The sequence below is a fragment of the Sturnira hondurensis genome, unplaced genomic scaffold, assembly GCF_014824575.4.
Source record: "Sturnira hondurensis isolate 20B ecotype Veracruz unplaced genomic scaffold, ASM1482457v3 Scaffold0000880, whole genome shotgun sequence".
Taxonomy (NCBI): domain Eukaryota; kingdom Metazoa; phylum Chordata; class Mammalia; order Chiroptera; family Phyllostomidae; genus Sturnira; species Sturnira hondurensis.
The window spans coordinates 6,644,030-6,658,504 of record NW_028073511.1 but is presented as its reverse complement, the minus strand read 5'-3'; the positions used below and the strand labels follow the sequence as shown (position 1 = coordinate 6,658,504).

Sequence of the window (14,475 nt, the reverse complement as noted above, 5' to 3'; positions counted from 1 at the left end):
ACGAAGAGTTGAAATGTGACATAAATGGTAACTTAATTAACTTTCTACAGAAAATTGAGATTTCTTTCTCCTAGTATCTCAGTCAGGACTTAATCTTGCCAGATTTTTAAAGGACTCAAACAAAGAGACTAAAAATACTACATTTTGAAATAGCAGACATTTAAGCATCTATAGTAGTCTGGGTCCAATCAGGAGCAAGAAATCACACAATAATTCAAACAGAAGTTAAACATAAAGAATTGTTAACCATGGTAGAAGAGTAACCGTAACATATAGAAAAGTCTACATGGTATCCTACAGCTGAGAGAGAATACCCACGTAAGAACAAACGTGGAAGAAGTTAAGATCTCCCTGGAGAAGTGCATTGGTTTGGCCACACCACAGCTGGTGGAGTTGCTGGGCCAGCAGAAGGCCACCTCCAGAGCTCAGGTGGGGAGCAGGTGATTGGCCGTGGTGGCAGAGGCGTGCAGTGGGATCCAGGTGTCAGCAGGAACAGGAGGTCTACAGGCCACACAAGGCTTGCGGAGGAAATGGCGGATCTCTGCAGATACCCTGGCCGTAGGCAGACTGTGTGCCAGCTACAGGGCTTTGGTGTCTGTGTCAAGAGGGCTGCAGACGTTTCAGGGCAGCCAAGGCTGCAAGGTGCTGGGGGCTCAGGTTCTAGGCCTGGGGCTGGGGCGGGCTCTCTGGGCTGTCCTCACACACTGTGGACCCCGGCCCACGCCAGAGGCAGAAGGAGCGCCTCTTCCTCCTGCAGTGTCCCTCCAGGGCTGTTTCTGAGGAAGTGGCCTTTGCGCTCACCTAGAAACGCTGGAGCGAATGCTCTCCTCTCACAGAGCTCCGACTGAAGGGTGCATTTGGAGTTGAGAGATAAATCGGCAGGTGACACAACTTCTGTCCGGCTTAAATGTCATCTGCCTTTTGGGATCTTCTCTGAGTAATTTTTCCCTCTCTTGGACCTTAGTGCCCTCGATTTTGGACAATGCTCAGCTTTCCCGTCATTGACTGCTGCTTCCCCACGTACTGCTGCTGTGTTTGGGGGTTGTCTTCAACCAATAGCCCTCAAATGTTCTTCATGGACTCCTGGGGTCCCTGAGACCCTTTCAGGCATGCAGGGGGGGTCGGGGGGTCAGTCACGATGATTTTCAGAGTGATACCATTACTCCCTGGGGTTGTCCTTCCCTGGGTAAAGCTGCTGGTGCCTTAGCACAAGTCAAGGCAGTGGTACCAAGGGTACTAGGAGTCATGCACATGCAGAGAAAGAAGGGCCGGTCTCATTTATAAATGTCCTGATGAAGCAGTGCGTGTAATGGCATTGAATCTCACCCTGGAGTGCCTGTCTCTGAAACACTCTGGCTGATAATGTGGGGAGTGCACAAGAAGCTCTTGGGATGCGTCACGAAGCGCAGACGCCGTCGGAGGACAGCACACGTGGGGCTGAGCTGGGAGCTGAACCAGGGCTTCTGTCACAGATCGCAGGCTTTGCCTCAGAGAAACTGGCAGACCCACTGTGTGTTTTTACACTTGGCATTTGACAGATGTCTCCTTCGAGGTCAGCAAAATGAGCTTGTCATTTCAAGGACAACAGCTGATTTATTGCCAATGCCAACATGTAAGCTCTTAGGAGAAATTGGAATGTTGGAAAAGGAGTGTCCACCACTATGAGCATTTTTACATAACCTTTTCTGATGGGCTTGGTGGTCATATCACTGAGGGTGGGGTGTTGATATCGCATAATGAGCTGTGTCAGCACTTGGAAGGCCTGCACAGCTCAGTGAAACACTATTTTCCAAATGACCCATTTGTGATCCATTCAACGTGCAAGATAGATGAATGGGTTTTAGTGGAACAGAAGCATTTCATTGATAGAGTTTCAAATTCCATCTATCAACTAACCTTTAGGAAACTTCCATTCTTGACTTTGGGTATGTTATTAAAGGAAAATACCCATCATTATCTGAAAAGGCTATTAAATTACTCCTCTCTTTTCCAGCTGCGTCTCTGTGTAAAAGCAAAATTTATTCTCATATATACTTCAGCCAATTTACTTACTATATTACTAAATTTCTTTTTTCAAAAAAGATTTAATCCATTTAATTTTAGAAGGGGACAGGGAGAAAGAAGGGGAGAGAAACATGGATGTGAGAGAGAAACATCAATCAGTTGCCTCTTCCAGGCACCCCAACTAGGAACCAAACCTGCAACCCACACCTGTGCCCTGACCAGGAATCGAACCAGCAACCTTTTGCTTTGCAGGATGATGCCCAACCAACTAGGCCACACCGGTCAGGGCTATTACTAAATTTCTTTTAAAAATAGCTTATTTATAATAAAATGTGTTGTCTATGTTATAGAATGTGTTTATCATTATAATATTTTAAATAATTAAGTAAATAAATATTTAAAATATTTCAACTTTAATTTATAATAAATATATATGGATAGCTATATCCCACATAAACAAAAGTTCTTTGGGATTCTCAACAATCTTTAAAGGCATATAAGAATTCTGAGACCAAAATTTGAGAATTGTTATCTTAATAAATCTGTATTCGCCACTTGAATTCTCAGAATGGCAGGAAGTTATAATGCAATGACTGAGCCCAAAAAAGGAGGAGCCTGACCTACTTGGGGTCATATAGTGAATTAGAGGCAGAGATGGCTCTAGAACCGTGAACTCCTGCTGTTTTCCAGAACTCTCTTCCAAGTGCCAACATCAAAATTTTAAGATACTCAAGCCATTAAGAGGGAGGGATATCACCCTCCCCTCAATACGCATCCACTCTAACGGGCACTGAGTATCAACTAATTTTCAGGCAGCTGTGCTTGTTGCTGCTGATGGCAAAATAAAGAAGACATGGCCATGTCTTAGGGGTAGACAAGCTCATTGCATAGGGGGAGAGACTACACAAAAGGCAGCATCTCATAGCACAGAATGATTTACCCAGCGTACAACACATAGTGTACAACCTATAGGATAATTACATTATGCTATTATCAGATATGTACAGTACATACTGTATATTTTGTTTTATTTTAACTTACTATATAATAGAGTATAACATAGTATGTAATATAGTACAGTATAATATAGTATAATTTATAGTCCATACATTCGCTATATCTAGGGAATAGGAAGTACTTTGGGGCTGTAGCTGGCTGGCAATTGTGAGCATGCCCACTCAGCCCATGGCAAAGAGGAATTGCGAACTTGAGAAGTTTGCCATTAGCTGTACCCGATTCTGCTTCCCACACTTTCCTGCATGCGTTAGTTTCCTGTGGCTGCCATAAAAAAGTATCATACCCTGGGTGGCTCATGACAGCAGAAATGCATTCTCTTGAAGTTCCGAAGTCTGGAAGTTTGAAATCAAGGGGACAGTAGGGCCAGGCCTTCTCCAGAACCTCTAGGGAAGAATTTTTCTCTTGTCTCTTTCCGTTTCTGGTATTTTCTGATAATCCTTGGTTTTCCTCAGTTCGTAGACGCATCACTTCGATTTCTGCCTCCATCTTCTTATATAAGGACACCCAACACATTCAGGACCCTACCTAAATCAGTATGACTTCATTTTAACTTGGTTTCATCTGCAAAGGCCTTTTTTCCAAATAGGTTCTGGGTGGACCTGAGTTGGGAGAGAGGGACACTATCCAACCTAGTATACCACTTTATGCCTGTCTCCAGCTCCCAGAGCTCAGGGTCTTTTTGGACCAAAGTCTGCCTGGATTTTCCCTCATCCTTTTTAGGGCCTGGGGTCCCACTGAACACCACCTAGTTCTTGGTTGATGTTTCTAGAGGTTGCCACAAGCTCACCACATCTAGCCTGTAAATTTAACAAATGGTGTATTCAGGCCACAGAACTACTAAATTTGAAAGAGAAAAAGAAAAAAGCAGAGCAACTCAATAGCAGAAAAACAAGTAACACAGTTAAAAATGGGCTGAGGACTCGAACAAACATTTCTCCAAAGAAGACACACCGGCCAGCAGGTAGACGAGAAATGCTCAACACCACCAACATCAGGGAAATGCAAGTCAAAACCACAATGAAACCTCACCTCACACTTGTCAGGTGGCTATTACTGAGAAACAAATGACGAGTATCAGTGAGAAAGTAGAGAAATTGGGACACTGCGTACTGCTAGTGAGAATGGAAACTGGTGTAGCCGCTATGGAAGACAGTGTAAAGGTTCCTAAAAAAATGAAAAATAGAACTACCATACAGTCCATTACTCTTACTTCTGAGTATTTACCCAAAAGAATTGAAATCGGGATCTCAAAGAGACATTAGCGTTCCCATGTCCATTGCAACACTGTTCACAATAGCCAAGGTGTGGAAACAGCCTAGACGTCCACCGAGGGATGGAAGGATAAAGGAAAGGTAGAGTGCACCGAGTGGGATACCCGTCAGCCTTAGGAAAGAAGGAAGTTCTGAAATATGTGAAACACGGGTGAGCCCTGAGGACGTGAGCCAGGTGAAATCAGTCCGTCACAGAACGACAATTATGGCACGTTTCCGTTTACCACCAGGTATCTAGAGTAGCCAAAGTCATAGAACAAGAGAGGGGAGTGGCGGTAGCAGCGGCAGGGGCGGGGGCGGGGTGAGTAAGCTCTAGGTGTGCTGGACAACGTTGCTCTCCTCTGCAGTCAACGACAGTGTCCTGTGCACTCAAAAATTCGTTCCAGCATAGATCTCATGTTAAGTGTTCTTACCACAGTAAATGAAAAGAAACGGAAGAAGCCGAAAGAGGGATGTGAAAACAGTAAAGGTTAATGACAGAATCTTCACATATTATTTCAATTGGTCCTTTGGCAATTCTCACCTCCTAGGCCCCGAGTCGTAATTTAAGACAACCGTGAAAGAGGGAGTTGCTGTGACGGCCACCAGCCTCTACACCTGTGGCCGGCTGTGCGCACGTGGGCTAAAGGCTAGGACGCATGCATAAACTTATAGCACCATCGCATCCCACCTTGGTGACCTTATGGGGACATGTTACCTGTCGGGGGTCTTCAGGTTAGACTCTGGGCATGGCGGTTACAAGCCAGACCACCCGGATTCAATCCCATGGCCCCGAGGCCCGGTATTTTCCCTTTCTGTGCCTCAGTCTCCACATTTATAAAAGGGTGATAATATTTCACTTCTCATAAGAATAAATGAATTGGTAATATATGTAAAGCACTTGGAATAATGCCCAACAATATTGAAGTGAGTTTATCATTGCTATCATTATTATATAATTTTTGTCTGGCTAATAGCAATTTTAATATTTTACTAGTTCCTTCTTTAATTCCCTATCACCCTCTCAGAGGTAAAACAGATGCTAATATGTGAATGTGGCTTTTGTTTTTTTTTGTTTTTTAATTCTTCACTTGTTCTTTACATTATAGCTAGCCCTGGGAGAGTGTTCAATTGTTATGATGTCTTAAAGGGCCACGGACCAGGTGCCTGTCGAGAGAGTATCTCTCAGGAGGGTCTCAGGGAACTGACATCATAAACTCAAGTTAGCTCCAAGCTATTATTCAGTTAATGGTGGCCTGTCTGAGTGTGGCTTAATCAGTAACTTTAGCTCTGTAGGCAGGCACACCTGTGCCCTCCCATCTTTCAGATTTTATATAATGGAGCCATGGCGTCTCAGCTACTCAGGGGCGGGTCTCTTTCCAGCACAGAGGAAAAGTGAGAACTCAATAGGGATGGGGCTCTTGATGGAGTTCAGGGAGAGGTAAAATAACTAATCTCATGGCAATTACCTACAGCCAACACCATTAGAGGCGCCAGTTTCCCATTATAAACCTGAGCCTCTTCTGGGAGTGATTTGCAAGGCAGAAATAGGCACACAATTAGGCCCTCACTATGAAAGAAGTCACCGTTCCCGCCACACTGGAAGGCCACAGCAAAGCAAATCTCGAGGGGAAAGTAGTGTGTTGTGCTTTGGGAATGCATTTTTTCTCTCCTTTTCTTTAAAAAAAAAGTCTTAGTAAGTCCCTATTTCAGTGTGTTGGTTAGATTGTTTGCAGCTTCTTTGCAAGTGAGCCTGGGGGCCTTGCTCCCTGGGCCTCCCTGTCAGAGGAGTCGGGCCTGGGCCACCAGACGAGGCCACGGTTTCCAGGGTAGCCAACAGCAAACCAGAGAGAGTGGATGGTTTCTCCCTTTAAGTACCATGTCAGGGGACAATAAACCACTCTGTGGAAATCAGTTATATAGAGATCACTTCTCGAACCTTTCTGTTTGTTTGTATGTTTGCTGAAAATAAATTCTTATAAAATTCATGTCTCTGCAACACACTCAGAGGTAAAGCTAGACTGGCCTCTCAGACAGACATTAAAAAAAATAAAAACATAAACATGCTGTTTGAGGGGGTGCTGGGAAGGAGAAATATGGTGAGGAGCAGAAGCCCGTAAGCCCTCAGTCACACTGTCTGGTGGTGTCAGCTCCTGTCTCTCTCTCCACCCAGCCCACAGAAGGCCATAGTTCCTTGAGTAAATGCATTTGTGAATCCCCTGCGCAATCTTCTCCAGTGTCTTCCATGGAACTGATAGTCAATATGTACTTGTTTAGTAAAAGGATAATATAAAAGGAATGGTTTATTGACACTAAAGGTCAAGTACTAGTCAGAATAAATATATTGGTTAAAGTGTTGATTCTGCTGACTTGCAAGATATAGAAAGATAAGGTCAAAGTTTGAGGTATTTGTATTCACAGTATCCTTGTGGGGCAAAGACCAAAAGGTCAAAGAGGGTAAGCCTCAGGTGAATGTATTTTTTTAGGTAGAGCCAAAGAAAAGCATTTCTAAGTGTTAGAACTGTCCTCAAAATGGACTGCTTTGAAAGAGAGAAATGACTGCTTAGTGGAGATATTCAAGCACAGACTAGATGATTACTTGGGGTATAGCGGTTGGTGGTCTAATAGCATTAGTTTTAGACTGTGTCATACTGAAGTTCTCTTTTTCCCTGAGATGCTCAGGTTCTGTGGTTTTAGAAAGTTATAACTCCACCTAATTGCCATGCTGGAAACTCACATTCTGCTCGGCACCTATTGACTGAGCCTTTACTGTGTGCCAGGCACTGCCCGGTATAAACGCTAGGAGGACAGGGATGAATAACAGAGGGTGACTGCCCTTTGAATTAGGCTGGGCCTGGGTTTTAGCCCGTCTTTTTGAGACCATTGTTCGGTTTGGGTGTCATAACCCTCTATTCCTTCTCGCTAATATGCATGTGCCAACTCAGGACTCTGGTTCCCTTTTTTCTAGGCTGGAATCGATGGGGAAAGCATTGGCAACTGTCCCTTCTCTCAGCGTCTGTTTATGATCCTCTGGCTGAAAGGAGTCGTGTTCAATGTCACCACTGTGGATCTGAAAAGGTAACAGATGCTGTACTAATGAGGAACGTGTTTAGCTGCAGGAACAGGGAACCTTCCACGAGGGAAGGAAAAAGCCTTCCCATGGCTCCCAGCAGCCTCTTGCTCACGCCTTGGCCAGATGCCTGGCTACAACAGAGGCTGCAAAAGCCAGTATCACACTTGGGGCTGAGCACTTTGCTGCCCAGATTAGCCAAGTTCAATTGCTAAGGACAAAGGAGGGAGTGGACACTGGATGTCCAGTTGAGAATGCCTGGCACAAAGATGGGCACAGACATTTTAAAATCCACAAGCTAGCCATTCCGGTAGTTCCAGGGCCCCCATCCTGAGAGACCCTCGCAGGGCTTCAGGGGTGACAGGCTGGGTTTCCGGGAGTTGTGATCTGGACCATTTCCCCTGCTCTGTTCTCATTCGTCGGATCCCCTGATGCGAGAGGTCTGGATTACGTGCAGAGGAGGGAACGTTACCGTGTTCCCTTTTCTAAAGTGCAGTCTTAATGCCTAGCAAAATACCAGGCACCGCCCACTTTCAGGAGCCACGCTTTTAATTTTATTTTATATTTTTCAATTACAGTTTATTCAATATATTTTTGTATTAACTCACACTCTTTTCAATCTTGTTTTCTGTTTCTTCTCTATTGCCTGTGCTTTAAATGAGGAATAGCTCGGAGCTCACTCACTGAGCGTTTATCACATTCCTCGACTTTCTTCCCCCAATGACCTTAGCATCTTCTCTCCACTACCTTTGTGTAAATTATCCTATACCCAGAAGCCTGCTATCTTCTAGATATGTCCACTTGCATTTTCTATTATCACTTTGAAATCTACACGTATTTTATCTGTCACTGTTCCTCTGAGTTGGGCTCCCCTCCTGAATTCCTTTGAGGTCCCGATTTATGGGCTCCCTTCTCTTGCTACCTCCTTTGTCAATCATTCTCCAGGCCAAGGCCTTCTCCCTGGTGCTCTCTCTTACCTCCAAGCTCTCTCATTCATTCTCACAGCCCATGCCTGGTTCAGGTCCCACTCCAACCAGCGGGCCTGGATGTTTGTTCTTCAGATTGGTCTTCCTCCTTCCAGATCCTTCCAGGTCTCTCTCTCTCTGTGTTTCTAGCTCTCTCTCTCATCGTCTGGATCGTCATAAGGTTGTTCTTCCTCAAACAATTCTCTAATCACGTGGTTCTCCCAGCTCAGAATGCCTTCTGACACTCCCCATTGCCTGGGGAAGAACTCATCTGCAGCTTCCCTTTGTCCTTGCCTTGGTTCTTTCCAGTATTCTCTCCTAACACTTCTCTATGACCCAGCAGGCTGTCGGGTTGGAGCACCTTCTGCTGCCCTTGTTCTCTCCAGCCTCTAGCCCTTGGCTAGAATGCTCCCTCTGTCTCGTACAGGCTGTCCCCACCTTCCCGAATGGACAGATTGTCCCAGCGCCCCTGCAGCTTCTGCCCCCCACCACTCCTCCACTCTCAGGCACGTCTATCCCTCTGACCTCCCACCAAACTCCCCCAGCACCTGTGCCTGGCATTGTTGTTTGGTATTTCACCAGCTTATGGCACCCACAGTCCCTGCCCTTTACAACTGGTGAGTGCTTTTCCATAAAAAAATCACACAACATAGGACCTGGTGAAGGTCTTACTTATTCCCTTTATACGAGGAAACTGAGTGGAGACATTTAAATGGCTTGCCCAAGGTGCCCGTCTAGGATTGGAGCGGCTGCTTCTAAAGACCAGTCTTCTTGGTCCAAATACCAACACTCTCCACAACACATCAGTTATGAAGCTTGTTTTGTCCTTTGAATGAGACCTTAAATCCCCCAAGAAGAGGCTGGGCTCAAGTCGTAAGTTTTCTTGTATCTGCCGTGGCAAATGATTTCTTCAGACCCCACTTAATATCCGTCAGAGAAACGAACACGTATCTGCCGTGAAGTTGTTATCTGTGACGGCTAAAGAGAGTAGATTTTCTCATGGTTTGAGAGAAGAGCTTCCTTCAGTGGAGAAGAGGGGTTCTCTGGATTGTGGTTGGTGAACGTGGACTTGTGTGTTACCTGGAGCTCAGAGCGGGAGAGGGAGGGCCCCAAATTCCCCAGATGCTTATGGTGTTGCTGCATGTCTGTTACCACGTCCGATCCTGCAACACCCTCCCTGGTGGGACCGCCAAGTACCTCAACTCCTGTTTTATAGATAAGGAAACTTTCAACAGAAGGAGGTGGAGAAGGAGGAGGAGGGGAAGAGGGAGGAGGGGAAGAAAGGAAGAAAGAGAGAGGAAGGAAGGAAGATATGCAACAGTTAAGGAATTTTTTTAAATGTATGATATAATATGAGACAATGAAGTTCAGCATTTCCTAAGAAAATTGATTTCTCATCCTGGCACCACCATTTACTGGCTAAGTGACCTTGAATGAGTTGCCTTACTTTCATGAGCCTTGATTTCCTCATCTGTGCAATGTCATGCCTGGCTTATAGGGTCACTGTGAGGGTCAGTGGCCAGGCCACGGAGAGCCCTTGCATGCAGTGCTGGCCAGGCTCAGGGCAGCAGCTCCGCACAAGTTGGCTGTTCTTCGCGCCATCTCTGCCCTCAGGGAGCTGGCGATCAGCCAGCGAAAGAGGACTGGTACACATACAATAATCCGCAAATTCAACTTGACAGTATGTGCTTACATGCTAAGTACACCATTTCAACCCTACATGCTGAAGGGGACCAACAAAGAACGAGGGCCACACCTGACCAGCACCCACTGGACATGTCCGGCGGAGCTTCAGCAGCTGTGGGCAGTACCTCCCAAGGGTGTCCGACTCCCGAGGCCATTGTTCTCCCCAGTCACAGGAAAAAAAAACCCGTGAACCTCTGTCTCTTTAAGCCACAGAGAGGTAATGGCTAAAAAATAAATCAGTGTAGATTTCCCCTCCCCACTGAGAAGCCAAGCATTGCTGCCTTGTGTCAGCTCTAAAAACAGGAGGAGGAGGTCAAGAATGTCCTTTTATTGTCTGAAAAGGGGGACACACACAAAGCAAACAAAAGGACTAAGTAAATTAGATTTTAAAAATACTTTCAGTCTCAATTGCCTAAGGAGTTCCAGTGCTCCAGAATGAAGCCGGACACTGTGTCTGGGAGACGGGAGGGGAGTAGCACTGTGATTGAAATTCTTCTCTTCCCCTCCCAAACTGGCTACTCCAGGAATTTGTTTCATTACAGATTCCTCTTCTCTCGTTGTTTACTTTTTTTCAGTTCCTCGTCTAAAGTTTTCCAATCCAGACTCCCACAAAGAAGTGTTGCATCTCTCAGAGAGCGTTTGGGGTGAATCTGGCGCTCTAGTCCTCTGGGGGAAGGCTCCATCCTCTTACTCTTATTCCTTCTCTCCCTGCTCTGGTCTCAGCGCAGCCCTCTCCCTCCCTCTCTGCCCCATCTGCCAACCCTTCTTCCCCTGACTTTGCTCCGTCTCTGCTCTTGCATTCCGACCAGCTGGTGGAAGAAGTGTACTGGTGGGCATGAAGACCACCCCCTCCTGACCCCATCGAACACAAGATCACTAGCTTTCCTGTTGAGTGTAACAACACAGAAGGTATTTCTTAGTCTAAAAGTGCAGCGATTGAATCCATTAGCATACAAAGTTTGGAATTCTGAATAGTGCATTTTTGTTAAGCTAATTGGTGAAAGAACCAATTTTGAAAGCAAAGCCCGACCTCTGCCCTGGGCATTGAAAGCTTGGCCTTTGTCATTACTCCCTGTTTTTTTAGTAGTACTCAACTCCTTCCTCTTAACGCGCTCCTCTCTCGTGGACTTCCTGTGCCAGATCACATCCCCTCAGAACCTTCTCCAGCCTCCCCACCCTGCACTGTCAGTCCGTTTTTGCTGACAGGCACATTGCACAGTACAGGGAGTCTCATTTACAGTAAGTCCCAGGTTTCCCCACACATAAGGTGCCCTGGGGTCAGCCATCACCTGAATCTCCCTCTTTCTACAGGAAGCCAGCCGACTTGCACAACCTGGCCCCTGGCACCCACCCGCCCTTCCTGACCTTCAATGGGGATGTGAAGACCGACGTCAATAAGATCGAGGAGTTCCTGGAGGAGACTTTGGCCCCTGAAAAGTAATGAGTTGTTTATTTCTGCAAGATGTTGGAAGTGAAAAAAGTCAGTGTTAACTTCGAGGTGGGAGATTTCCTAAGGAGTGTCATTGATTCGGAGCATAGAACCCTCTTTTCAAAGACAGAGACTGGGACGCCCCTCCTTACCCACAAAGGGCTGCCTATCTCAAAGCTGCTCCATGAAGTCCAGCCCCACGTGCTCCTGTGACAGGGAGCCGATAGCGCCCTCCTAGACGGAGTGACCTCGAGAGCACTGGGAGGGCTTCCGCCCCTTCATCCCCATGAGGAAGTCCCCTCTCCAGTTCACTCTGCCTGGAAGACCCTCAAGTGAGGACAGAGTCTCTCTAGTTTCAGAAGGACAGCTGAAAGGCTAATGAAATGAAAATAAGCCAGGAGAGAGGTAACCCATGACTTCAGACTACGCCAAGGGATAAATAAGAGTTCTAAATCAGACCAGATCTGGTCTGAGCTCATAATTAAACATGAAAAAACTGACTGAAAGCAGCATCTCTTCTGAAAATGAGCACCGGGAGGGGAGAGACCAGAGGGCTGTGGGTCCCTCTCAGATACAATCAATAAGCTGCACCTGATGGGAAATAGGAGCAAAGAAAAGTCAGGTGAATTCTGAAAGTAGTCAGAAACTAGACTGGCTCATTATACTGAGTTGTAATGGGGGATGAAATAATCACAAGTGCGTTTTTTTATAGAGAAATAGTATTACATAGAGTTCATGTTTTATCCTGAAGGGTACACAGAAAACATGCTAGAGAGGGAGCAAACACTCTCTAAGCAAACTTGCTAGAGAACGGGTTCAGGCTTACTTTCAGGGGGCGGGGAGTGGGGAGGGCAGAGGTCTGGAGTGCTGGAGGTGGAAAACTCAACTGGGAGGAGCCACCTGGAGACAGTCCAGGCAAGAGGGACCTCAGGGCTCAGCTCAGCCAGTGACAGTGAAATGCAGGAGGGGGGAGGAAGGACACACACAGTAGGTAAAGGAAGTGGGATGTTACTAAAATCCACCATGTTGCATTTGTTTTAAGGTTTTGTTTATTTATGGACACTTCCATTGCTCTCATTTTGTGTGCCCCAGGAGATAGGTTCTCCTGCTTTCAGAGTTGGGGAAGCTGAGGCATGGGGAGGTTGAGTGACTTGCCTAAAATCATACGGCAAATCATAGTTAAAACTCCCAGCTGGGCTTGGATTAAAACATGAACATGTATACATTCGTCCTGAAAAGTATCCTTTGTTACCAGCATCAGGACAATTAACTTTCACACTGAGAATAGAGTCAAGCTTCTTGGAAGCAGCTGAGTGGAGGCTTTAACTAAGTGAGAACACAAATGAGCTGGGCAGCCCCACCCATGACGCCCACCTCAGCCACTCACGTCTCTGAGCAGGTCAGCAGCCTCCTCTCTGGAAGGGCCCCAGAGGCGACTCAGGCTCCACCCCTTTCCCTTGGGTCTTGACCTCAAGGTTGAGCTGGTTTTTTAGGTGGGAATGGAACATTAAAGCAGTGAGGAGCACAGTCCCACTTGGTCCTTTCCCAGGCAGATGGAGAGAGGTATGCAGGGGCTGGACTGAGCCTGCAGGCTTGGGGTCCACTCCTGGCTCTACCAGTGATGTGCTGTGACCCCTCAAACCAGACTCTTCTCTGCTCTCGGCCCCAGGTAGCCTGCCCTGGGACAGGGAGACCCCAGGCCCTTTCTGCTCTCAGATTCTTCATACCCACCTTAGGGTTAGCCAGGCTCCCTCCACCCCCAATCCAGCTGTGCCTCTCCCAGCTGTTTCTCTAACTCGGGGGTCTCCTGTCTACATCCACAGTGGGAGAAGTGAACCCATGAGACCCCTGGAATTGTGTGCCCTGTGTGTGCAGGTACAGTCTTCCAGAGGAGGTTCATCACCTGATTTATTATTACTATTTCGTCAGATTCTGAAGTTTTTGTTATTCCAATAGAGCGAAGCAGAGCTGGACGCAGATGTTCCTTTCTCTCCGCCCAGTCCACCTGCATTACCTGTCCCGAGTTCTGCTTCCCCTAGTCCGGGGCCAGGGCTGCAGTTGTGTGTAGGAAGTTTTCCTAAGTGCCTTCCTGCCAACAGTCCACCACACCCAGGTAGCAGAACCTTGGACCTGTGAAAATGCACCACTTCAGAAGGCCACCGAGGTGGGGGCCCTGGTGATGAGACTATCCACCATTCCAGAGCCTGTGGGGGTGTCCCTTGGTGCCTTGGTACAGGTCGGACTGGGGGCAGGTGCCACAGTTACCTCCTGATAGATGTCACTAAGCTCATGCTGCAGTCCCACAAAGGGAGCCCCGTTTCTCTGTATACAACCAGCCACCAGCCTCTGCTGGCTTCCCACTGACTTGAAGAGAGGTTGGGTGGCCTGGGTGGGTCCCCGGACCCCTGGAGGAGCACCGCCTGACCCTCTGGCTCCCTAGGCAGCAGCAAAGCCCCCGTAACTGTTGGGAGCACTGGCCAGCCTGTGTTTCTCATCACTCTGCTGTTTGCAAAAGCTGCTGGAGAGCCAAGAAATTGTGGGAGCTTTTTCCCTCTTAGCTTTACTTTTTAAAGGAAAAAAAACCCACATACAAACACTCCAACGCTTATTAAAAGATCCCATTTGGGCTCACCAAGCACTTGGTGTCAATATGAGGAATCCGGGAAGTCTCAGGGACTTTCTGAATGAGAGAACTTCTATCCCTTTCCTTACAGGGACCCAGTTAGCACTCAGCAGGGAAGTGCTGGAATTAGCCTTGAGCCCTGCTGGTCCTACCTACAGTCTCTGTGGAATGAATAGGGTTCAGAACCAAGAGTCAGAAGACCTACCTCTGGCCACCTTTCTACAGCATTTGTCTTAAGCCCTTGGGCAGGCCTCTCTCCTGCTCAGACCCTCCCAATGTCCTCATCTCTAAAATGAGGGGGTGACACCTCATTTATCTGGGCTCTAAAATGCTTTTCAGCAAGAGTTCTATGACACCATGAGTATTTAAAAGTGCTTTGCCAGAGCTCATACTGTTTAAAAGAACCCCAGTGCATGTGATAAAAATTGAGT

The 14,475-nt window shown here is 46.9% G+C and overlaps 1 protein-coding gene across 2 annotated transcripts in view; it reads left to right on the top strand.

Annotated features, from left to right (window-relative positions):
- CLIC5 (chloride intracellular channel 5) overlaps positions 1–14,475 on the top strand; it is a 153,657-nt gene that overhangs the window by 100,277 nt on the left and 38,905 nt on the right. For both annotated transcript variants that reach the window (XM_037054154.1, XM_037054146.1), the window contains exons 2-3: positions 7,240–7,349; positions 11,304–11,429. In XM_037054154.1, coding sequence (XP_036910049.1) covers positions 7,240–7,349; positions 11,304–11,429 — 236 coding nt within the window. The remainder of the gene's footprint in view (positions 1–7,239; positions 7,350–11,303; positions 11,430–14,475) is intronic.